The 26,215-nt window shown below is 45.5% G+C and overlaps 1 protein-coding gene across 1 annotated transcript in view; it reads right to left on the reverse strand.

The window, feature by feature from the left end:
• GLUD1 (glutamate dehydrogenase 1) overlaps positions 1-26,204 on the reverse strand; it is a 154,307-nt gene extending 128,103 nt beyond the window's left edge. Inside the window, exon 1 of the mRNA XM_033941121.1 lies at positions 25,635-26,204. Coding sequence (XP_033797012.1) covers positions 25,635-26,031 — 397 coding nt within the window. The 5' untranslated portion in view covers positions 26,032-26,204. The remainder of the gene's footprint in view (positions 1-25,634) is intronic.
• Between the last annotated feature and the right edge of the window lie 11 nt (positions 26,205-26,215).

Genomic DNA, 26,215 nt, shown 5'->3' on the forward strand with positions numbered 1-26,215 from the left:
CAGGGAAGGTGGTCATAAAACAGCAACAATCTGAACTTAACTGAAACTTCATGTACCTTGTTCATTTGCATACAACATGGTTTGTGTGAAACATGCCTCTTTTCAATATTAAACATTGTGCGCATATACAACTAATGCTTATCTTTCTTGCATGCAAGAGTGACTTCCCGCCCTAGGTAGGGCATGCGTCTCCTCAGTTCAGATAGGTATCTAAGAAGCCAACCAGGGGAAGTGGGTGGGTTGTGAGAATATCTGCCTGCTGTCCCTGGATAACACCTGTTACGGTAAGTAACTGTGCTTTATCCCAGGATAAGCAGGCAACATATTCTCACATGTGGGTGACCTCTAAGCTAACCAGAAAGGGATGGTGGGAGTTTTGGCAATTTAGGAGAATAAATTTTGTAAAACTGCCTGGCCAAAATGGCTATCCCGTCTGGAACAATAATGAAAGGTGAATGTATGAACCGAGGACCAAGTGGCAGCTTTGCAGATTTCCTCAATAGGATTAGATCTAAGGAAAGCTACTGATGCCGCCATGGCTCTGACTTTGTGGGCTGTGACTCGACTGTAGATGCAGTCCAGCCCGAGCATAGCAGAAAGAGATGCAAACAGCCATCCAGTTGGAGATGGTATGCTTGGAAACTGGATGTCCCAACTTGTTTGGGCCGAAGGAGACAAAAAAGTTAAGGAGTAGATCTGTGTGGCTGAGTCCTTTGCAAGTAGAAAGCCAAAGCACACTTAGTTCAGAATATGAAGAGCTGTTTCTCCAGGATGAGAATGAGGCTTTGGAAAAAACACTGGAAGTACAATTTAGGATGAGTACGGAGGGCCACCTTGTCATGGTGGAATACTATGAAAGGTGGGTCCGCTACTAAAGCGGATAGCTCACTGACTCTGCAAGCAGATGTGAGAGCAATGAGAAAAACCACTTTCCAAATGAGATATTTAAGATGAGCCAAAGCCATTGGTTCAAAAGGAGGCTTGAGTTGAGTAAGAACATTGAGATCCCAAACCACTGGAGGAGGTTTGAGAGGTGGTTTGACATTGAAAAGACCTTTAATAAATCTGGAAACCACAGGATGAGCAGAGAGGGATTTCCCTTCGATAGGCGGATGGAAAGCAGCAATAGCACTGAGATGGACTCGAATAGATGTTGATTTGAGGACTGATTGAGATAAATGCAACAGGTAATCCTAAACTAAAGACAAGGAGGTAGATTGAGGCTCCTGGTTATGAATGGTGCACCAAGCAGAAAACCTAGTCCATTTGTGGTTGTAACATTGCCTAGTGACAGGCTTCCTAGAAGCCTCTAAAATGTCCTGTACAGATTGAGAAAACTGTAGAGTGGCAGTTAGGCTGAGAGATACCAAGCTGTCAGGTGTAGAGACTGCAGGTTGGGATGAAGTAGAGACCCCAGGTTGGGATGAAGTACAGACCCCTGACTCTGTGTAAGCAAAGAGGGAAAAACTGGTAGAAGTAGTGGCTCCCTGCTGCTGAGTTGAAGTAGAAGGGAGAATCAAAGTTGCATAGGCCTATCAGGAGGAGCTATCAGAATCATGGTGGCATGTTCCTGTTTGAGTTTGACAAGTGTCTTGAGAATGAGAGGGAATGGAGGAAACACATAGAGAAACTGATTCGTCCATTCCAGGTAAAAAGCATCTGCCTCGAGTCGGTGAGGGGGAGTACATCCTGGAGCAGAACTGAGGCACTTTGTTGTTTTGGGGAGACGCGAAGAGATCTATCTGAGGAGTCCCCCACTGAGAAAACATGTGATGAAGAAGCGAGGAATTTGAGTGTCCATTTGTGAGGTTGTAGAAGACGACTCAATTTGTCTGCCAGACAGTTTTTCTCTCCTTAAATGTAGACAGCTTTGTGAAGGATTGCCCAATTCCACACTTTTTGAGCTTCATGGCAGAGAGGGAGAGATCCTGTGCCTCCCTGCTTGTTGACATAGTACATGGCGACTTGATTGTCTGTCCGAATGAGGACTACTTGATCGTGGAGAAGATGCTGAAAAGTTTTGAGAGCATTGAAGATTGCTCCGAGTTCCAACAGATTTATGCAATACTGATGATCTGTGGCCTTGAGTACGGAGAACATGGAGATGAGCCCCCCAAGCATAGGTTGAGGAATCTGTCGTGAGGACCTTCTGATGAGGGGGCATTTGAAACAGTAAACCTCTGGAGAGATTGGAATAGAGCATCCACTAGTGGAGAGACTGTCGCAACGAAGGAGTCGCTGTAATGTGCTGAGAGAGTGGGTTGAAAGCCTGTGCCGACTAAGATGTCAGGATCCACTGAGGAATTTATAGGTGATGTATGGCAAAAGGAGTCACATGAACTGTGGAGGCCATGTGACCTAAGAGAACCATCCATCATGTGTCTCACTGAAAGTGAAAAGAGGTATGACACTTGTGACTAAGTTGAATGTGAGCATCCCAACACTGTAGAGGAGGGAATTCTCTGAGGTGCACAGTGTCTAGTACAGCTCCCTTGAACTGTAGGATTTTGAGAGGTTGGAGCTGAGATTTTAGAAAGTTGATTTGGAATCCCAATTGTGGGAAAAACCAAATAATCCATTGGGTCACTTCAAGGACCCCCAGAGATGTTGAATTGTTGAAGAAACAATAGTCCAGTTATGGAAATACGTGGAGAGCAGGGCTGCCCAGAGCTGCTGCCACCAGTACCAGGCAGTTGGTGAAACAACCGGGAAGATGATCTAGGCCAAAAAACAGTACTGTGTACTGAAAATGAAGGTTTCCCACCCAAAATCCACAGATTTGAGTTAGAGGCTGGAGGAGTAGAAATGTGTAAGCCTCTGAGACCCAGGTAGCATAACCAATCCGGTTGATCCAGAAGAGCATACAATTATGCTATAGACATCAGTCGAAATTAATCTGCGACAAGGAAGGTGTCCAGGATAGGATGCAGATCCCCTGTCTTCTTTAGGACAAATACCTGGAAGATTGAAAGGATAGTCTTTTGCCATCGGAAGTGCAGAGAAAAACCTTGCCCGATGAGAGGTCCCATCCTTGGTAGAAAAAATGGGAACGACCCCCTATTGAAAAAAAGATGAGAGAGGTAGAATGAATAAGGTTAAAGTTGAGTTGGTTAAAAAGACTGAAAAAGCTTAGGTTAAGCAGGAGTCTGAGGTTTACGCTGCTGCCGTTGCTGCTGTTGAAGCTGCTGTTTCTTAAGAGGCGGCCTTGAATCAGGTACTGCCTTCTGAGGAAAATGCCTTTGAGAAGATGGAAAAGGTGTATAACCCTTATCTGTGGAAGGGTTCGGGTTTGATCTGATGATGGAGGCAGATGACTTCTCATACTCGGACAAGCGCTTTGTAATTGCCTCAATGGAGTCAAACAACTCACTGCCTTGGCATGGGATGTTGGCCAGTCGATCTTGTAGATTTGGGTCCATATCCATGGGATGAAGCCAGGTGAGACAGCGCATCGCCACTGAAAAAGCAGTGGCCCTGGAGGACATCTCAAAAGCATCATATGCAGCCTGGGCCATATGTATGCGAAGTTGTGCCAGAGTGGAATGCATATGCTGGAACTCTGTCATGCGATGCTCTGGAAGGTACTTGAAAAAGTGGGCATAGCACTGACCCAATATTTGAAATATGATGTAAAGACAAAGTTGAAAGTTGTAGTTTAAAATCCTATTTGTCATCATAGAATTTTGATACAGGTGTCGGCCAAATTTATCCATGGCCCTTCCTTGTCGGCCAGGTGGGACTGCCGGATTGGTTGTTTTCAAGGAAGACACAAGAAGAGATTGATAGGATAGTTGAGGCTTTTCAAATTCCATACAGTGAACCATTTGATATCGAGATTCCAGCCTCGCTGGCACAGCAGGAACGAAATAAGGTATAGCAAGATTTATTTTGAAAGTTTGAGTAAGAATGCCATTCATGGGTAATTTTAATGAATCCAGTTGGCATACAAATGTAGTAAAGGACATCGAAGCAGAAAAGGGGAGATCCCGTTGAGTCGAAGTCGACTGGGAACCCCTTGAAGTACGTCTCATGGCAGAGAAAGAGGGTGAAGCCTCTGTGGAATAATACCCATCCATGGGTAAAAAATAACCAGCTGGTGAAAAACCAGGAGGAGGAGGACTCAACTGACGAAAGTGGTTCTGCTGTAATTTTCTCGAGAAGGAAGGTGGCTGACTCGAGGATTGCCTATGCCTCAAGAGACAAGGTCCGTCTTGGGAAGATGACCTGGGTCTCAATGAATACCTCGACAGATGGTGTGGAGAGGAACTGTGCCTCAGAGAACGAGGAAGTGATCTCGAATGGAGTCTCAATGAGGAATGTCGAGGAGTCGTTGCCCTGTGCCTCGAAGAAGGCAATGCCTTATGCGTAGAGGTAGGGCTGGAAGGTAGAGATCGAAGTCAAGACACTCTCAAGGACTCGACTCCTTGCATAGAGAGTGTTGGTTTTTCTCGAGGCACTCTCAAGGACTCAACTCCTTGTATTATTACTGAGTGCTCAGGCTGGCCTGCAGGAAGCAGGGTCAAGGCAGGAGTTAATTTGGCAAGCATATTACCAAGCTCCTGATGCAGAATAACTTCCAACATACTCTGCAAAGCTGGTACAATTGGTGTGGCTATAGACTCCAAGGAAAATGACCTCGAGGGGGGAGTCTTGTCTCGATTTCGAGACACATGTCCTGGAGATCCCCAGACCCACTGGTTCTAGAGGTGGCATGTCCATAAGGGTTGGCTGAGCTATCACAGCTGATGGAAATGCCAAGGATAACGGAGCCACGGGGGAAGAATTAGCTGAGCTCCCCAAAGACGAAGACTCCCCGGTCAAGGGAGATTTGATGGAGGTCGAGGTTGAAGATTTTGACCCTGAAGAAAACTGAGCTGGAATCGAGGTAAAGGTTGGGACAAGAATGGAACTGAAGGCTTAAGGCAAAGGTCGATCCATTTCCTCACTCGACGACATTTTTGCACAGCGGGTGCCTGACTCCATCCGAGGTCAGGCTACACTTCGTAACCTAGAGACTGGCCAGAAGTGGAATGAAACACGAGTACGGCAAAATCAAAGTCTGCAGGCTGAAGCTGCGAGTAGGCCCCGCTGAAGTAAAAGAACAGAAACTAAATATTTTTTTTAACGTGCAAACACAGCGACCCTGTAAAGAAAAATACACGAGCCGCGATGAGAGAAGGCACGAGTAGAACTAAGTCATAAGAACATAAGAACTGCCGCTGCTGGGTTAGACCAATGGTCCATCCTGCCCACAGTCTAGCGCAGAGCGTCGAAACGAGTGGCTTGTCAGCTCCGCGGAGAACTGAGGAAACGCACGCCCTACCTTAGGCAGGAAGGTACTCACGCATGCGCGGTGTGGCAGCTGCAAACTTTCTTAAAGTTTTACAAGCAAGTCTGCTTGCGAGGCTGTCCGCATCCAGGCTCCATGGATGATGTCAACCACATGTGAAAATATGCTGCCTGATTGTCCTGGAATAAGGGCTTACAATCTAACTTGGACAGACAGACATTACATATAGGGTTGGGGATGCAGAAACCAAGATGAGGAGTTAAGAGTTGAAAGCACTCAGAGGTGGGCTTTAACTGTAAGACCTGGACCACTTAAGTCATTGCCTGTTCTCCTTCTGAGAACAATGGAGCTCTGATCAACCAGTTGTCCAGGCATTGATGCACTTGCAGTCCTGCCCTATGGAGATGAGCTGCTACCACCACCACCACCTTGGTGAACATGCAGGATGCTGTTGCCACACCAAAAGGAGCACCAAGTACTAAAAATGTCTCTCCAGCACTTGGAATCTCAAGAACCTCCTGTGCTCCTGAAACATGAGAATGCATAGGTAGGCTTACATCAAGTCTAGGGAAGCAAGAAATTCCCCCAGGGCTACCGCTGTAATTACTAACTCCATTGTCTCCATGCAAAAGCATGGAACCTTCAGGGCCTCATCGACGTATAGGCTAGGGAGATGCCACAAAGATTCACGAATCATAGAATGGGTAATAGAAAGTGGCATATGCCCTTATTCCAGGACAATCAGGTAGACATTTTTAGTACTTGGTGCTCCTTTTGGTGTGGCAACAGCATCCTGCATGTTCACCAAGGTGGTGGTGGTGGTAGCAGCTCATCTCCATAGGGCAGGACTGCAAGTGCATCAATGCCTGGACAACTGGTTGATCAGAGCTCCATTGTTCTCAGAAGGAGAACAGGCAATGACTTAAGTGGTCCAGGTCTTACAGTTAAAGCCCACCTCTGAGTGCTTTCAACTCTTAACTCCTCATCTTGGTTTCTGCATCCCCAACCCTATATGTAATGTCTGTCTGTCCAAGTTAGATTGTAAATAGGAATGCCAGATTTAGACAAAGCCATTCTTTTCCCAAATTGAGAAGATAGGAAATAAAAGGGAAAATATTTTAGAAAACAAAAATGAAAGGATGGTTCCCATTGAAGAGACTAATGTTGCAGGAAACATCTGGAACAAAATCATAGAAAGGAGTGAAACACCATACTATGGACAGTGGAATATAAATGAAACAAAAGACTAGCTGACTGGGGGTTAAGTCATGCGAACAGTGTCTCCCCCAAGAGACTGTTTGAGAGCTCTAGAATGTCTTGTAAAGAGAACAGAGCCAATGCAAGGGAATAAAAAGGAGAAGCAGTTTCTTCAAGGTATGAGTATATCCTGAAAAACCCAAAGGGGAACCAGTTGAGAAGATACTAAATAAAAATGAACAGGAGATGGAAATCATTAAATGCCCCTGTTGAATAAGTAAGATTCGAACATGTACATAATTGGCTAATGGCTGTTCTGATATAAAGTATGAAAATACAGAATTCAGAAATCTGAGTACTTATGAAGGGAAGGTAGGACTATTTCCTATCCAAAGAATTGATATGTAAGGTGCAACCATGAAAATGAATGCAAGTGGAAGAAAAGGACATATAAAAGAATGTACTCCAATGGTGGAATACTCTTGAGTGATCAGATAGCTTAGAAAAACAAACAGTCATGAGAGTAAAAAAAGAACTGGAGAGGAAAGGCAGAGCCTTTAGGAATAAGTGAAAGTAGGCATCATATGTAGACAGTTGAAGTGACCTGGAATATGAATGTTACGACATGTAGTCCCAACACCAAGACAATATGTCTGAGTCAAGTGCTAGAAAGGAAAATAAGTACAAGAAGCCCTCAGTGACTTGTGCATGGTCACAGGGGACATGCAGGGCTCAAACTCAGAATGCAAGAGTGCTGAAGCTGCAGCATCAACTACTGAATCATACTCTGTGTGCTCGTGAGCTTAAGTGCTACTTAAGTGGTCGAGTAGAAGCGAGAGAGGTCAAGGCCACTGAAGAATGGAAGAGGCTATGGAAAAAACAAAAGTGAAATAACTGTACAACCAGAAGGGCTCTTCCCGGCCAGACTATGACAATGCTGGGCAAGCAATTTAAATCGGTGAAGCTGATTTTTACACAAACCAAATCAATTCACTGATTCACTTTGGTTGAATCTAACTGATTCAAATCAGGAAGCTCTAGTGGAGGCTGGGGTGGTTCTGAGTTGGGCCTAAAATTCTTATTTGTGGGTGGGATTTGCTCTTAACCCCATGAAAATGGAGGGGGGGGGAAGAGTCTACTGACTTTTTTTTTTGAATTGAGTTATATTTGACTTATAAAATTCAAAAAAAGTTTGCTTGTTTTGCTTGTTGAGATTACCCTATGAATGAGAAAATTCTGTTCATCTTAAAAAAAAAAAAAACAACAACAACCCCACAGCATTGCAGTATGTTTAGGTGAGCATTTTATCTGAGTGCACCTCACAAAATGTATGCTAACTTATCGATTGATTTTTTTTAAAATTTATTTTCAGTATCAGAAGCTTCTGGTTTTGTTTAGGTGTATTATACTTGAAGCAAAAGCATCTAAGCATTGAGTTCCAGAAAGTGCATACATATTATACAATATATAACAGGAATGAAAACCAATCTGATGTAGCAATTTGAACTTAAAGCAAATCATGGTGAAACCCAAACATGTAACAGAAAAAAAATGACAACCTAAAAGTAGCAAAATCAATTGAACTAGATTAAACACCTTAGGGTAGGCCTTGACAAAATTTTCTTTCAATATAGGGTGCCAGTTCAAAAAAATTAGGATCCAGCAACTGATCTCTCATCCCTCCCCAATCATTTCATTATTCCAATCAAAAATTTTTTTTTTTTTTAAAGGGGGGGGGGGGCAGGAACATGCTCAGATGTCCGCAGTAGTTCCTTTAGGACCTAATTTACTAAAAACAAACAAACATTTCCTAAACAAATGGAAAAAACCCTGCTACAAATAATTTCTGTAGCGCTGTACATTAAACATGTAAGACAATCCCCTGCTCAATAGAGAGTTTACAATCTAATTAAAACAGACAAATTGCCACCATGTTGGTGCCATCAAAGGCAGGTTCTAGCCACATAAAGAGCTAAATATAGAGGTCTGAAGACAGGGAAGCCATACCAAATGTTTGCTTCAGGGATACCCCAAACCTGTGGTTCTCTAGATCAGTGTTTCTCAACACCCTAGGTTGCTGAAAATTCTTTTACTTACAGAGCAAAGGAGAAATTGTTATACCTGATAAATTTTCTTTTTTTGTCAGCAACACTGTTCTGAATAAATGGACTGTTATCCCCTCCTATCAGCAGATGGAGCTAAAAAAACAAATGCTATCAACATCATTGTATAAGCTATATTGTTCCTTGGAACATTCCAGTATGACTAACTACGCAGCAGAAGCTCCCTTTTCATAATGTACCCAGTCCCAATCACCACTATAGATGCAGTGATAAGAAAGCAACCACCACAGAGTAGCAATTGCTACCCTGCATATTATACCAGGAAATCACCATCTCATGGGAATCCCATATTGCTGCCTATCAGAATCATAATTGGCCCTTTTCTCACAATGAACTGAAAAATAAGTAGTCACCAACTAAAAAAACAACCTGAAAAGTTCAGGTAAGCCAGTTTCCCCTTTCTTAGCATCAGCTGAGCCACTGTTCTGAACAAATGGGATGTACCAAAGTAGATCATTTGAGTGGGGGAAGACAAAGCTCCTACTGGATATAGTCTGAGCTGCTGCTGGATACAGTCTGAATTGGAACAAGAAAACACTATCATCTTTGTCTAAGAGCCAGCAAACGCTTGTTAGAACATTGGAGAAATGCAATAAAAATCACACAGACAACAGGTGCAACAGGTTGACTTTATTCAGGAAAGGTCTTTGAATGAACTAAGTACAAGCTCCAGGCTGCTGCCTAGGTGGACAATACAGATTTTATTAATTGGAAGTGCAAAATGGATTCATTCATTTTGTTTAATATGTAAAATGGTGCTATGATTTGAGTTATTTAATAACATAGTGTACTTATGCAGAAAGCCTATCTAGTTATATTACAGTACATGCAATAAATATGCATGAGATCTATTTGCATACAGTGGCGGCAGGGCATGCAAATAGATCTCATGCATTGGGGACAAATGTTTGAGGCCACAAAAGGAGTCCTGCTTGAAAGATTTGTCCTGGCTATTATTCCAAACTGAAGAGCAATGAGCAGATCAAAAATACCCCCCACCCCCCTTCTGCCTCGGTTCCAGTAGCCACAGAGGATGCACCTATCCCATGTCTTTCACCAACTTCTCCAAATCTTCTCCAAGGAACAAGTTTCTAAAGGGCAGATGGCTACCACCCAGTGGTAAAGCCATAACCATCAGTGACCAACTACCAAAGCAGCCAGTCAGAGTCAGACAGACTAAAATCATAAAACAGCAGCAGCCAAAAAGGCCATTCCAATTTCAGGCAAGTCATCTCATGGCCCCCACCACTTGACCACCACAAATGGCAGCCTGAATGCTATAAGCCCCGACAAAGAAGGTCAGGCGAAGCTGCTGCTCCACCCATCTTATCAGAAAGCTTGTCAAGGGTCAAACTCCCCTGAACTAGCATAGCAGTTGCCTTCACGACTGCTGTAACAGGGTTGCCATATTAGGGAATACCCAGTACTTGTCAAATCTCCTCTGAACAAAGGTATAAAGATAATCAAGAACCCTGGTTCTCCAAAAGGATCCATCAGAGTTTTTCCATTCCGCCATCATCATGCAGACATGCCTTGTATAAGGAAAAATATTTTGGCGATTCTGCAAAGCCCTCCAGAAGCAAGAATCCCTCTACAGCAGGGGTGTCCAACCTGCGGCCCAAGGGCCGCATGCGGCCCAGTGAAATATTTTGTGCTGCCCTGTTCGAGGGCGATGCAGTGTTTTACTCTGCTGCCTCTGGGTCTTTACCGTCTTGCCGGCTCCCTCCTCTGTCTTGCTGCAGTGTTTGTGCAGCCCCAGAAACATTTTTTCTGGCCAATGCGGCCCAGGGAAGCCAAAAGGTTGGACACCCCTGCTCTACAGGGTCCACAGCCGAAGTCCCGAGCACGTAGAGGACCTAGTGTTCTTGTCTATAAGAAGAACTCCTCTAAGCAGAAGAGCTGGATCACATAGGACAGCTCTTCCTCGTCTTCCCCTTGGGAGGACCTCCAAAGGGAATGACACTTCCAGTGCCTTCACCTCACTATATCTTTTAGCACACAAAGCGGAGCCTCAAAGGTCCTCCATCCAACTGTAACTTCTTCCATACTAACTGAGCCAAGCTTTGGAGCCAAAGCTCCAAGTGCTCTCCAGTGGCCCCATTGGGACCTTCCAAACAGATCTACCAAAAAGCTTCTTTATAGTTATAGCAAGCAACAAACATAAATGGAGGGAAAAGGATCTCAGAAACCTGCTCAGTTTGCATGGAATTGAAAATAGTCTGAGACTTATCAGTTCCAGATTTCAATCACTGATCCTGAAAAAACTCCCTCTATGCACACATAAAAAAGTGACTTCAAAATCCTTACTGAATCCAATATATAACTATTCAAACTATGTGTGCACAATAATCAAACTATGAAAGTTCAACTTAAATCAATGTGTGAATGATTTTTAACAGATAGTAAATCTATACACTTATCTTTGAGTGCAGTGTTCCCTGATGGGATCCTTTATACCTGTATAACTGGTTTTTCAAGGGTCAGAATATAATACATATATACATACCAACTATAGAGGTTATTAAACTGCACATAAAGAGCTAAATGTATTGATGTAATATATGAACGGGTTGAGTTGCCGCAAACATTCTACTATATCAGTGTATCACAAACTGTGTGCCTCCTGAGATTTCAGGTGTGCCAAAAGACGCTGGGGAGGAGGAGAAGCATCAGCTACCTACAGGACGTGCCTTCCTGTAGGAAATCAGCCGACGCCAGCGCCTCTCCACGTATCTTCTCTTATGGCACCCCCCACCCACTGATGGCTCAGGGCCTGTCTGGATGGTCTTTGTGCATGCACAGACATTAACGTGAGGATGTCATGCATGTGTGCAACGTCATCAAATCGATGTCCACACACTTCCGAATGCCTTGAGCTGTGGCCACTACGTTTAGTGTGCTGCGGCTCAACAGTTTGCAAGACACTGTACTATATATATTTAAACAATTTCATACTCAAATAAAGAACACAGACACTGGCTCTGCACACCTCAACAAACTGAACATGAGGTTAATCATTACATATTAAATGCAGTCAGAGTATTGTGACCTTAAAGCCAGTTACACAAGCAAAACAGGTCCTGTCAGGGAAGACGGCACTCAAAGATAAGTGTATAGATTTTCTTTTTTAACTGAAAGTCAAACATTAGCACATTGATTTACCGTATTTTCACTCATATACCGCGCACCCGTGTAAAACGCGCACACGGGTATAGCGCGTGGGAAACTGTAATTTATGTAAATAAATTTTTATATACCGCGCACACCCGTATACCGCGCATGCCGCCCAGATTCTCCTTTCGCCCGCCCCGACTCTCCTCTCCCCCTTGAAGTCCTGTCCCCACCCTGAAATCCTGATGCCCCCCCCCGAAGTCCGATTCACCCACCCGCAGGACCGCTCGCACCCCCACCCCGAAGGACCGCTCGCACTCGCACCCCCACCCCGAAGGACCGCTCGCACTACCCCCCCCCATCATGGAGAAGCTGCCTACCGTTGTCCTGCTGCTTCCTCTGCCGGCGGTCCCGCCCCTTCTCTGAGCCCTGCGTCTGCGCTGTTTCCTCTTCCGGCGGTCCCTCCCTTTCTCAGACGTCAGAGAAAGGGCGGGACCACCGGCAGAGGAAGCAGAAGGACAACGGTAGGCAGCTTCTCCATGATGGGGGGGGGGTGTGTGCGAGCGGTCCTGCGGGGTGAAATCGGACGTCGGGGGGGGGGGGAACTATGTAAAAAAAAATGTGTACAACGCGCTCACGAATATAACACGCATGGTTATACTCGGTTTGTAAAATCGTGTATAACGCGCGCGTTATATGCGTGAAAATACGGTAAGTGGAACTTCCATAATTTGATTATTGTGCACACATAGTATGAATAGTTATATATTGGATTCAGTAAGGATTTTGAAGTCACTTTATGTGTACATAAAGGGAGGTTTTGTAGAATCAATGACTGATAAATCTCAGACTATTTTCAATTCCATACACACTGAGCAGGTTTCCGAGATCCTTTTCATTATTTTGTATTTGTTGCTTGCTATAACTATAAAGAAGCTTTTTGGTAGATTTGAGCAGTGTGCTATTTGGTGTTTGTCAATCTATTTATTGTATTGTTTGGTGTTGTTCACCCTCCAAACAGATCCAAAGCCCCAGAAATAGACGAAATATTCCCCTGATGCTGAGAAGCAGCAGATAATTGCCACAGGTCCCAATGCTGCAGAGGGGGGGTGTTAGATTTAACTCCAGTGGCCCCTCACTTTCTCCTGGGCTGTTTCAAAGTATGAAATGGCCCATCACACTGTGGGCAGACAGTTTTGACTATCAGCCATCTCTGAATCTGTCCCCTTCTGTGGTTTAGAGTAACTAGTCTCTCTTTTTCTCTTCCAATTTTAAAATGTTTAATTTAGGCATTCTCTTTGTGTTTTCCTTTAATGCCCATTTATTTTGAATTTTATGTAAACCATTTAGATATCCTTTTGACAGGTAGTAGATTTAAGTGAAAAGTGAGATAATGGTAAATGATTTTCACACAGAGGAAAGTGTGAGTAAGGTACTTCAGAATTCAGGCATGCGACAAGTTCTATTCAAATACTTTTGAACTACAGGGTAGAGGGGGTTAGAAGTTAAAAACTTTAGCAAAGCTTAGGCAAACTATTATCCCTAAGAGTTAACATAATGGGATATGATCAGTGGTCAAATACTTGCCAGCTTTGAATCAATGCAAAAGTGCAAACATTCAAGAGAAATGTTTATAATACAGAATGAGATACTGAGGGGACCAACCAGGAGGCTTTGAGGTTATCTTAAGACAGCAAAGAGTGCAAAACAATGATCAGGGATATATTATTCAGCATACAGGGAAGTACAATAAAGTGGCAATAAATGTCCCTGTAAAGGGCAACATCATGCTTAAAATTAAGCATTGTGTCCAGTTTTAGGGGCATGATATGAGGCTCCATCAAGGTAGACACAAGAGATTGTAGAATGAAAAGAAAAAGGTGGTAGAGACAAACAGATTATTTCAGAAAGCATGAGAACCACCAATTGTAAACAGGTGAGGTAGAAAGTGATTACTGTACTTGAGATCTGATAAGTGTACCAAATCTAAAGGATGTCTGCAAGGAAACAAGTGCAGTCCTCCTCCAGAAGCAGCTTTATATACATTATTGCATGGTAGTTACTATCCAGTCTCTGGGTGGCTTCAGTGCACAAAAAGCACAGTTACTTACCGTAACAGGTATTATCCAGAGACAGCAGGCATATATTCTCACATGTGGGTGACGTCATCTACAGAGCCCCGATGCGGAAGCATTTTCAAGCAAACTTGATTGAAGATTTAAGTTTGCTCTGCTGCTCCACGCATGCGTGCCTTCCTGCTCCACTAGGGGGCGCATCCCCTCGTGGTCTCCAGTTCACTTAACTAGCAAAGAAGCCAACCTCGGGGAGGTGGGCGGATTGTGAGAATATATGCCTGCTGTCCCTGGATAACACCTGTTACGGTAAGTAACTGTGCTTTATCCCAGGACAAGCAGGCATGATATTCTCACATGTGGGTGACCTCCAAGCTAACTGAAAAGGGATGGAGGGAAGTTGGCAATTTAAGCAAATAGATTTCACAATACCGATTGGCCGAACCGGCCATCGCTTCTGGACAGAGAGTCCAGACAGTAGTAGGGAGGTGAAAGTATGAACCGAAGACCACGTGGCAGCCTTGCAGATTTCCTCAATAGGTGTGGACCTGAGGAACGCTATGGAGGCTGCCATCGCTTGGACCTTGTGTCCCGTTACTCAACCATGCAGCGCGAGACCAGCCTGAGCGTAGCAAAAGGTGATGCAATCGGCCAACCAGTTGGACAAGGTGCGCTTGGAAACTGGGTGGCCTAACCGGTTTGGGTCGAAGGACAAAAACAATTGTGGGACTTTCCGGTGTGGTTGAGTGCGTTGGAGGTAAAAGGCCAACGCTCTCTTACAGTCAAGAGTGTGAAGCGCCACCTCTCCGGGGTGAGAGTGGGGCTTGGGAAAAAACACGGGCAAGACGATGGACTGATTGAGGTGAAAATCAGACACTACTTTAGGCAAGAACTTTGGATGTGTGCGGAGTACCACCTTGTCATGATGGAAAACAGTGAAGGGTGGGTCCGCTACCAGAGCCTGTAGCTCACTAACTCGCCGGGCGGAAGTGAGTGCAAGCAGGAAAATCACCTTCCACGTGAGGAATTTAGGAAGGCATTTGTCTAGGGGCTCAAATGGAGGTTTCATTAGTTGAGCCAGAACCACATTAAGGTCCCAAACCACCGGAGGGGGTTTGAGAGGAGGATGGACATTCAGAAGACCCTTCATGAAGCGAGAGACTAAGGGGTGGAGCGAGAGGGCTTTTCCTTCCAGGGGCTGATGAAAGGCCGCAATCGCACTGAGATGTACTCGAATGGAGTTGGTCTTTAGGCTGGAGTGAGATAATTGAAGTAAATAGTCAAGGACCAGAGGGACGGGGACCGACACCGGGTCCTGACTGTAAGAGGAGCACCAGGCTGAGAATCTGGTCCACTTTTGAGAATAGCAGGTTCTCGTCGAGGTCTTTCTAGAGGCCTCCAATATCTCCTTGACTGATTGAGACACTGGGGAGAGAAGTCAGGGAGGAAAGAAACCAAGCATTCAGATGGAGATTGAAGATTGGGATGTAACAGCGAACCCTGACTCTGTGATAGTAGAGAGGGAAACCGAGGCAGAGGCAGTGGATCTCTGACAATGAGTTGAAGTAGAAGGGAAAACCAAGGCTGGCGTGGCCAGTGAGGAGCAATCAGGATCAGGGTGGCTTTCACCGTTTTCAGGTGGACCAGCGTCCGCAGGATCAGAGGAAATGGCGGGAAAGTGTACATAAACCTTCCCTCTCAGTCGAGGAGGAAGGCGTCGGCCTCGAGTCGGTCCGGGGAGTGTATCCGGGAGCAGAAGAGGGGCAGTTTGTGATTGTGGGGGGATGCGAACAGGTCTATTTGAGGCTTCCCCCACTTTTCGAACACCTGTCGTAGGGTCTGAGAGTGCAGTGACCACTCGTGTGGCTGGAGGAGGCGGCTGAGTCTGTCCGCCAGACAGTTTTGTTCTCCTTGTATGTACACCGCTCGAAGGAAGGTGTTGTTGGAGATTGCCCATTTCCAGAGGCGCATGGCTTCCCGACAGAGGGACCACGATCCTGTCCCCCCTTGTTTGTTTACGTAGTACATTGCTACCTGGTTGTCGGTTCGGATGAGGATCACCCGGTCGTGAAGCAGATGTTGAAAAGCTACAGCTGCGAGATAGATGGCCCGGAGCTCTAGCACGTTGATGTGACAGCGGCGGTCTTCTGCTGACCACATCCTCTGAGTGCTGAGGCCGTCCAGGTGGGCTCCCCAAGCGTACTCCGACGAGTCCGTGGTGAGTACCTTGCTGTGAGGAGGGGCGAGGAAGAGCAAACCTTTGGAAAGATTTGAAGAGTCGGCCCACCAGCGGAGCGATCGTTGCAAGGAAGGAGTCACTGTCACGGGACGATCGATCGGGTCCCGGTCTTGACACCATTGAGAGGCCAGGGTCCATTAGAGGGATTCTCAGATGGAGACGGGCGAAGGGTGTGACATGGACGGTGGAGGCCATGTGGCCCAGGAGAGTCATCATCTGTCGAGCTGATACCGAGGTCAGCAGTGAGATCCTTCGGCTCAGACTTACTAACGCCTCTAGACGCGGAGGGTGGAGGAAGGAACGGAGGCGAACCGTGTCCAGCGTGGCCCCGATGAATTGTAGGGACTGCGAGGGGCGTAGTTGGGATTTTGGGAAGTTTATCTCGAACCCCAGACTCTGTAGGTAGATAATAGTCTGTTGGGTCGCTGAGATAACCCCTTCCCTGGACGGGGCTTTGATCAGCCAGTCGTCCAGGTAGGGGAATACCTGAAGACCTTGGGAGCGTAAGGTAGCTGCAACCACCACGAGGCACTTGGTGAAGACCCGAGGTGACGATGCTAGGCTGAAGGGGAGGACTCGGTATTGCAGGTGCAGGTCTCCCACTTGAAAACGCAAGAACTTGAGGTGAGCGGGGTGCACTGGAACATGTGTGTATGCCTCCTTCAGATCGAGGGAGCAGAGCCAGTCGCCCTCGTCGATCAGGGGGTAGAGGGTCGGTAGGAGAAAGCATCCAAAATTTTTCCCGTACCAGAAATTTGTTGAGGCGTCTCAAGTCTAGTATTGGGCGAAGGTCTCCCGTTTTTTTCGGTACCAGGAAGTAACGGGAGTAGAAGCCCTTCCCCCGTTGGCCAGGGGGGAACCTCCTCCACTGCTCTCAGGTGAAGCAGATCTCGAGCTTCGGAGAGGAGTAGGGGTAGCTGCGTCCGGTTGGGAGGGCAATTCCTTGGGGGGTTGTCTGGAGGAATGGCCCGAAAGTTGAGAGAGTAATCTGATGAGATCACGCCAAGGACCCATGCGTCCGACGTGACTTGTTCCCAGCGAGGGTAAAAGACTTTGAGGCGACCCCCGATGGGAAGGAGGCCTGGGACTATGGCGGAGGGGGCCTGCCCCCTTCCGCGTATCCCGTCAAAAGGACGGGGATGGTTTGGTAGTCGCAGGCGGTTGGGACTTGGGCAGAGCCCGATGGTGGGCTTGCGGACGCCTGGGCGGAGGCCGCGAGAAGGCAGGAGTGGATTTTTGTAGGTAGCGGCGCGGAGGGGCCCTGAACGGCCTGGACGCGGGCGGTTTAGGCTTTTGCCGCACGAGGGAGGTAAACGAGCGTTCGTGTTCGGAGAGGCGTTTTGTAGCCACCTCGATAGTGTCATCGAACAGTTCTTTACCCACGCAAGGGAGGTTAGCCAACCGGTCCTGTAAGTTGGGGTCCATGTCGACCAGGCGCAGCCAAGCTAGTCGGCGCATGGCTGGAGGAGAGTTCGAAACCATCGTAGGCCGCGTGGAATAGATGGTGGCGTAGGTTGGAGAGGGACTCTGAAAGCAGGCTAAATGCTCCTTGGCGGGAGGCCGGTAAGTCAGTCTCAAAGGCTCTCAGTAGTCCAATGAGGTGTTTGAGGTAAGATGTGAAGGTGAAAGTGTAGCTTTGCACCCTAGAGGCCATCATCGCATTTTGATATAGTCTCCTGCCGAACTTGTCTAGGGTTCGGCCTTCTCGGCCTGGGGGGACCGCCGCTGAGACCCTAGAGGGGTGAGCCTTTTTCAAGGAGGATTCTACTAACAGCGACTGGTGGGAGAGCTGCGGTTGTTCAAATCCCGGGAAGGGTACTGTACGGTACTTAGCCTCCATTTTGGAGGGTACTGCTGTGACCATATAGGGGGTCTCCAGGTTCCTGAAGAAAGCCTGTTGGAGTACCGGGTTAGGCGGTAAGCGAAGGGACTCTCTGGGTAGTGATGGCATATCCAGCTCCGCTAGGTACTCCTTAAGAGTATCTGAAGTCGGACTGGAGGTCCAAGTCCAAAGCGTGGCCCATGTCCTGGACAAAGCGAGAGAAGGATGGGCGGGATGTTCCCAAGGCCCCGTGCGGGGTCGGTGAACGAGACCTCCGTCGGGTGGAGAAGGATGGGGAGGCTTCCCTCGAGTATCGAGGCTCCTGCTCCGATCCACGCTCCGAGACCGGGGAAGCACTGTGAAAGTGTTCCGGGGTCGTGGATCTCCGACGTCTCGAGGAGCCCCTCTTGAGACGATGCTGGGGTTCGGGGTACCGATCGATGTCGAATCGGTGACCTCGATCCGGACTCCCTCGGTGAAAGCCTGAAACCTCGGATCGGAGCCCCGGTCCGAGGGGGAGTTCGGAGGATGCGCGGGTTGGATAGTGATAGCTCCGTCACCCTCAGCGGTCCCGTACGAGGTGTAGGTGAACGGCCTTGTAGAGTGGGGGAACCCCGGGCCTTCTTGGAGGTACGGCGGTTCGAGGTTTCTGTCGTTTTAGCACGACGTTTTGCCCCGCGGCGGTCTGTGGAGGGAGAGCGCCTTGGGTGTCTCGGCGAGGAGTCTGAGGATGGGATGCGGCGGAGCTTGCGCGCTTTTCCCCCGAGGTGGCTCGACGCGAGGCTCAGGCTGATCTGGCACATGCAGGGGTCGAGGTCGAGGCCGGTTGTAGATGGGCCATTGCAGCGGACAGCTCCGATGAGATCATCGCTCGGAGTAGGTCCTGGAAGATGGGCACGGACAGCATCGAGGGCATGTCCACTGCCTCGGTGCGCTCCACCGGAGGCGACCTCGTATCAGAGTATTCCCATGTGGTGGAGGCACGGCCCGAAGGCTTGGAGGGCTTCGCCGGAGCTGTGAGCATGGGATTTCCGCCATGCGTCGCCGGAGTCCCCGAGGCTGGCTTCTTCGCTGTTACGGAACCTGAAGAGGGAAGAGGGGACTTACCCGGAGCCGAGTCTTTCTGCTGCCCCAAGGACTTCGGATTCGAGTCTCGAGGCGATGCCGAGGTATTCGGGGCCGAGGTCAAGGCCGGGGCCGACCTCGAGGCCGAGGTAGAGGGTTGGTCGGCGGCGAAGAGATCCGCCATGCGGGCTTTTCTTCGGCGGAGGGCCCGGTTCTGGAAAGTAGCACACTGGGGGCAGGAGTCGGTTGGATGAGCGGCCCCCAGGCAGAGGATGCACTGGCGATGCGGGTCTGTGATGGAAAGAAGCCGCTCGCACCGGGTGCACTTTTTAAAGCCAGTCAAAGGCCGGGACATAGAATCGAAACTGGCTGCGGCTCGAGTAGCCATGCGGCCACGGGGACCCGGAAGCCTCCGGGTCGGTGAAAAACGAAGGCAGGAATAAGTTAAAACAAGAAAAAATTTCGCGCACAGTGACTTAATCGAGAAAAATAAGAAAAAATTGCGGTGCTAGAAGGCAGTTGGGGCAGAGCCTTGAAGAAACACGACTTCTAGGCTCAGCGGAAAATTTTGAACTGGAGACCACGAGGGGATGCGCCCCCTAGTGGAGCAGGAAGGCACGCATGCGTGGAGCAGCAGAGCAAACTTAAATCTTCAATCAAGTTTGCTTGAAAATGCTTCCGCATCGGGGCTCCGTAGATGACGTCACCCACATGTGAGAATATCATGCCTGCTTGTCCTGGGATAATAAATATTCTTCATTCTTCAATCACTGCTGCTAATTTGCTCAGATGTACAATATCGGCCATTGTATCCTGTTATTTCAGAGTAAGGCAACAAGCCCAATTGAATATGTATTTTCTTAAATTTAATTTTCCTTTGCATTCCTTCCCATTCCATTTTCTCCTTTCTTTTGTTTAGTTTTTGATATTGTTCTCTTCCTTCTGTTATATATGTATAGTTCCTGATGGGTTAAATGTTTTAAATATCGGGTGGGTAGTAGTGCTGCCCGATTCAGGAAAAAAAATTTTGATTCGATTCAGCCTATTTGAATCGATTTTTCGATTCGATTTTCCTGCCCAATTGGGTGTTTTGTTTTGTTTTTTAAACATCCTGGTGGGTTTATTTTATAGCCTCTTCATCCCCTTTGCCTTCTCCTAACCACACTGGCACTTTGGTGTAAACAAACAAAAAAGACTTCCTCTCTCTGTGAAATCCTAGCTCACATTTGCGGTCTTACACCAGCTCTGGCAGGATACACGTTTCAAATCTGACATATTGTAATCACAGAAAATAAAATGATTTTTTTTCTACTTTTTGATGTACTCAATCATGTTGGTCCCAGGCTCTGGCTGTCTTCTGATAACTTGCTTGCCAGGGTCTCCTTATTTCTCCATGCTAACCATCTTCCATCTCTGTCCTCCCCTTCCCTCCCCCGGAGGTCTGGCATATTTCCTTTTTTTCATCTTCATCCACAGATCCACCTTTTCTCAACTACCCTTTCATCCAGCATCTCTCCCTCATTCCCTAATTCTAATGAATCTTTGATGTTAACAATTACCTTGCTGTATTCTTTTTTGTACACTGCCTAGAACCGCAAGGAATTGCACGGTATATAAAGACTTATGTACAAACTACTGGAATGCAACAGCAAAATGGTACTCAAGATTATTTATAAATCACCTATGTAAAACCATGCCAAAGGCATTACTTAGATACTACACCACATTTGTTGCTCTCTCCCTATCTAACTGGTTACTGAAAAATTCAATCTAAGCAGTTGTTAGTTGTGCTTTCTATTCGATCTACTATGTAGTTATCAATTCGCTCTCGTGTTTTTGGAGTGGTAGGTCCACAGTTGTAGAATGCACTTCCTGATGCTGTTCTCCATATTGTCCCTTTTTTGGCTCTCTAAGTGTTTGAAGGCTTGCTTTTTTCAGAAGGATTTTCAAGGTTTGTGATTGGGCTGCTGATATAGGTGAGCCATTGATCATGATTTTAGATGCAACACTGTATTGAGAAGATTTTAAATAGATATGATATATTGAATTGTAAGAGTTCATCTGTTTTATTATGCATGTTTTAACCTGCAGATTTTTGGATATGCAGGATATAAATGTTTAATAAAATAAATGTTGTATGACAAGATTTACCACTGATTAAACATGCTATTTCAGATCTTTACCTGCTGTAGTCCAGAAAGAGCACTATGCTTTCTTTGCCAATGATATCATTAATTTACTTACCACAAAGGTCAAGCTGACCTGTACTTTTACTTTTTTTTTTTTTTTTGAGAAATCATATCTGCCTATCTCTACCTTGACTTTATATCTGCCTATCTCAACCTTGACTTTATAGCATTCAAAAGTCTAAGCAGTGAAGCTGCCAGAACTTAATACAGTATTTTACCTTTATACCCTTGCATGTGCATCCACTGTTCTCTTAATTTATAATGTAATCTGTTATTTGTGAGTCGCACACTACCAGTGTAGGCTCAAGGCAACTTACAGAGAATATAAAGGGAGAACTGGAGGTTGGTGGATGCATTTAGCTGGCTAGCTATAGGAAAGGATCTGTCATAATAGAATGGATGGATATACTGGGTGATTCATGTACAGTTCAGGTATCAAAGAGAAGGGTCTTCAGTTTCTTCTGGAATAAGGTGTAGCTAGGTTCAGTTCTGATTTCACATCATTCCAAGTTTCCTCTCCCAGGAAGGTGAGCATGGAGTGGAATATTCACCTATACTTGAGATTTTTTTTTTTTTATATATAGTGGGGACATTTATTCGTATCCTGCGAGATTTATTCGTATCCTGCAAGATGCGGACCATGCTATTGAGAAGAGTTGGATAAAAGGAGTAGCTGAATTTCTGTAGTGTATGTGATGTATGATGCAGGATGTTTTGAATTTTATCAGAGATGGGACGGGTAGCCAGTGCAGTTGCTTGAGGTAGGCGAAGACCGAGTTGTATTATTATTTTTTTTTTACATTTAAAGCACTTCCTCACAAATTAAAACCATATGGAGGTCTACCTCGATTCCATTCTTCCGATCAGTTTTCTGTGGTCCTACACCTGGTCCTCCCACCATGGACACTGCTTCGCTGTCTTTCAGATCATTGAGGGAAGGGTGGCTGAATTTCTGCAGCCTGATTCTTGTCTATCTCTAGCTATTCTTCTATTGTAATTTGTTTCTTCTACGTTATTTTAGTACACATTGTAAACCACTCAAAGTTTTAAATTGGGCAGAAAAACAAATTTACAATAAACTTGATTTATCAGTGTATTCTGCTTTTTCAGCAGCCTCCACATGTCTCCAAGTCTTTCATAACCACTTTTATATGTTCCCCAGTCACCAATATCAAAAAGAACAAGGTTGGTTCTCATTCATTTTTTTGCACAACACAAAAATTCAGCAGTTCATTCTCTGAACAAATATTCCCCCAATTGAGTGTTTTCATATTAAGGCCCATAAGCTAGTGAAGGATTCCATCAATCATGCATGTAGCTCTAACTCTACCACACCTTACCTGAAGGCTTGCTGCTGGCACCATCACCAGAAAAGCTGTTACCCACTCCAAGCACAAAACTGTTGCACTGCAAATATGCCATTAGGTACCTGAATATATGTGCTCTCCCAAGAGTGAAAATAGTATAGAGCTATGTGGTGTTGTAGAAAATAGAACAGATGTTTGAGGCAACACTGGCAGCAAGCCTCCAGAGAATGTGATATGGGGATTAAAAAGTGGAAGGGCCAGGATTGGAAATCTGATTGGTGGGAGAGGTGGGCAAGAGTTAAGTCTAGTTGAATATAAGTTGCGAGAAGATGAAGCAGACTTCTATATTACCCAAGTTGCTCAGTGTGCACTTGAGCAGCCAGGCTAGTCATATCATTGGAATACTATCCCTGCAGTCAGACTATCGGGCTACTTTCTCTAGTGAATCTTGACGCAGATCTTTGCCAAACTAGCCTCTACTTTAAAAAAACTTTTTGGCATGGAAAATTATTTTATTTCATTTAGGACATTGCTCCATGGGTAAAGATGATTCATTACATCTTAGCACGACATAGCTCATATGACTCATCACCCTGCAATGATTTCTCCTTTGAGCTCCCTGGACTGGACACATGCCAAAACTTCAGAAAGTTGACATTTTTAAGTAAAGTGGTACTTTTCAGAGTCAGCTTTTAAGATGCCATTCGGGAAAAAGTAAGAGTTACATGTATCACTAGAAAGCAACTTTCTTTGTAACAAAAATGAATTGCAAGTAGTAGAGATTTTGACTACAGTACCCGGATCTTCAATCCTCACAAATAACTTCAGGGTATATTTGTTCAAAACAGCTATCAATCCTATGCTTTTCTAGTAACCAGTATATTCCAGTAGCATGAGTAGTACTTAATTCAAATTATCCTGGATGCTAGTTCTAGATATGTGCCAAATACAAAGAAACCCTGTACAGTATTTAGAAGAACAAGAACAGATGATGAAGGTAAGAAAGTCCATCTAGTCCAGCGGTCTCAAACTCAAACCCTTTGCAAGGCCACATTTTGGATTTGTAGGTACTTGGAGGGCCGCAGAAAAAATAGTTAATGTCTTATTAAAGAAATGACAACTTTGCATGAGGTAAAACTCGTTATAGTATATAATAAAACATTAATCTGTTGATTATCTGAAATTATCAGAAGCAAATAAGGAAAGATTTATAAACTATAACTGTTTCCTGCGTCTGTATGCGATTGTTCTCTCCACTCCACCTCACAATCACTTACAGATGCAGGAAAGCGCTTGCATGAGGTTACAGCAGTGAGGCGGGCAATGTTCCAGAACGCGACCGCCGGACACAACCACCAGACACTTAAGGCACATTTTTTATAATACTGAGGGCCTCAAAATAGTACCTGGCGGGCTGCATGTGGCCCATGAGTTTGATACCACTGATCTAGTCTGTCCATTCTTGCCCCTTTGTTATGCAATACTGAATAGCCTATTCAGTTTTAGGGTTTTATCTTCACAAGATGACCCATTGGGCTTGCCTCATGCTAATGTCAATACCAAGCAGGAAGGAGGTTTAAATATTGGGCCCAACTGTAGCAATAATTCCCTGAATTCCGTTACTGTTTCAGCTTTCATTATCTTTTCTAAGACGCTATCATGAAGTCACTAACCTTCCTGGGGAAAATAATATTTTCTTGTATTACTAAGTCCACTCTTTTCGAAGCTTCATATGAGCTTGTCCTAGAACTTTCCTTCTAAGAAAAAGGCATATCAGCACTTAAGCCCAAGGTAAAATTTTACATCCCTTCCCACCCCTCTTTAGAATGGTACCATATATACTTAGATCTGTTCACAAAGCTCACAGGTTTATAACTTTTTCAGAGTTTATTCTACATGTACAGGTATATAGAAATGAAGTCTCTACAACCAGGTATTCCAGATTACATCTCTACAATCATTCTTCCACCTTACCTCTAGAAACTCACTTTGTGGCACTGTTTTTCTACCTTGAAAATCATTTTCAATCAAGTTCTTTCTTGACTTACCATTTACTATTCTATTTTAAGTGCTGATAGTGCCATCGAGTTGTGTTGAAAGTTAAAGTTACATTTTTTTAAGCTAAGAACATGTATTTAGCATATATTTTATTCTAAGAACTTAGAAGATAAAATGCTTTCTGTGTACGTTTTAAAGGATGCATCATCAATCAATCATAGTAAGGCAATGGGAGGGAACTACCGTACCTAGACTAGAAAATTTATGAATAACAATTGTCCATCTAGCCCAGTATCCTGTTTCCAACAGCAGCCAATCTATGTCACAAGTATCTGGCAGAAACCCAAATAGTAGCAACATTCTATATAGTGGCTTCTCCCATGTCTACCTCCTAGACTTAAATTAGAACTACTGAACAAAAGTCTAATCACATCTAAAGCAGCTCTAACAGTAGTATAATGGCATGCACTATGACTATATTCTATATAATAGAAGTAAAGTTAAAGCAGCCACCCAGAAGTTTACATCTACCAGAACAGCAATCCATACTGGTACTTAGATCAATTACCATGAAAGGCATTTTAGTTTTATAAAAACAACTTTTTTGGAAAAAAGTAGGGAGAATCTTATTACAGCCCAGCAGTAGGTAGTTGAGTAAGGTGATGAGCTATTAGTTCAGAGTTACTGGAATGTTTTCTCTGTCAAAGTTTGATGTCTGTATTTAGAAAAATGTGCATAATTTTGGATATTTCTACAACATACAGGCCACTTAAGCTCTCTTCATCTAGGAGCGTCGCTCTTTACTCTACCCTTCCCTAAATTTTGAACAAGAGCTTAAGGACAAAAAGTTGAGAGAAGTCACAATATGGCAGTTTAAGAATACGGAACCATAAACATGAGTTTCTTATACAGCACATTGTCTGCATTACAAATAGGGATTAGTTAACGTGACTTACTAACATATTTGTATACCTTACGGGCATAGTTGTAGGAATTAAGATGAGAAATTTGGCAAAAATTGTGAAAGCTCTGGCTTCTATTATATAGGTCAGGTTGTAGTTTTAGTACCGCCACTATGAACACTACGATTTGACATTTATTAGGGGCACGCCTGCAGGCCCTATTACCTCCCTTCAAAAAAGTTGCTTTGCATTGGTATTTAAAAGTGCAACTATAGGGATGGTAGGGCCCGGTGCAATGACCTAATACTGATGGCCTCACCTCCCTTGCAGGGCGTACGGTGCTGGCTGTGCTGTGCCCGGTAGCCCTCAATCAGTGCCCACTCGCCGTTATCTCTCTTGAGAGGAAAATTGACACTCAGGACGTGATTGCAGGGCTTGATGATGCGCAGGATGCCGCGTACCCGGTGCCGTTTCTGTTCCTCCGTCTCGCGAGTTCGCAAGAATTCCACCAACTTATCTTCCACGATGCTAGCACCACGGTCGAAGAAGCCCTCCACCATCTTGAAGAAGTTGGGGTCGTCCTCCCGGTCCACGGCCTCACTATACTGGCGCCGCGCGCGAAACAGCACTGTTGTGGCTGGCAAAGCAGAATCAGTGGTCCCCGAGGCTAGGACGCCACCGCCCCGGGACAGCAACTCGCCTAAATAGCGGTACATGGTAAGCAGATATTTACTGGCTGCTAGGGATATTTACGTGGACGGATGCGTCTTTTGGCAAAATAAGGCGGCGGCTGAGAAAGTGCCGAAGGAGCCGCGAGTCTAGGCACCCACCGCAAGCACACTCTAAAATAGGGTAACTAGCTCCTGGGGAAAGCGAGAATGCTTGCGGCCCTCCGCCGCC

Source organism: Geotrypetes seraphini, chromosome 4 (assembly GCF_902459505.1).
Source record: "Geotrypetes seraphini chromosome 4, aGeoSer1.1, whole genome shotgun sequence".
Classification (NCBI taxonomy): Eukaryota; Metazoa; Chordata; class Amphibia; order Gymnophiona; family Dermophiidae; genus Geotrypetes; species Geotrypetes seraphini.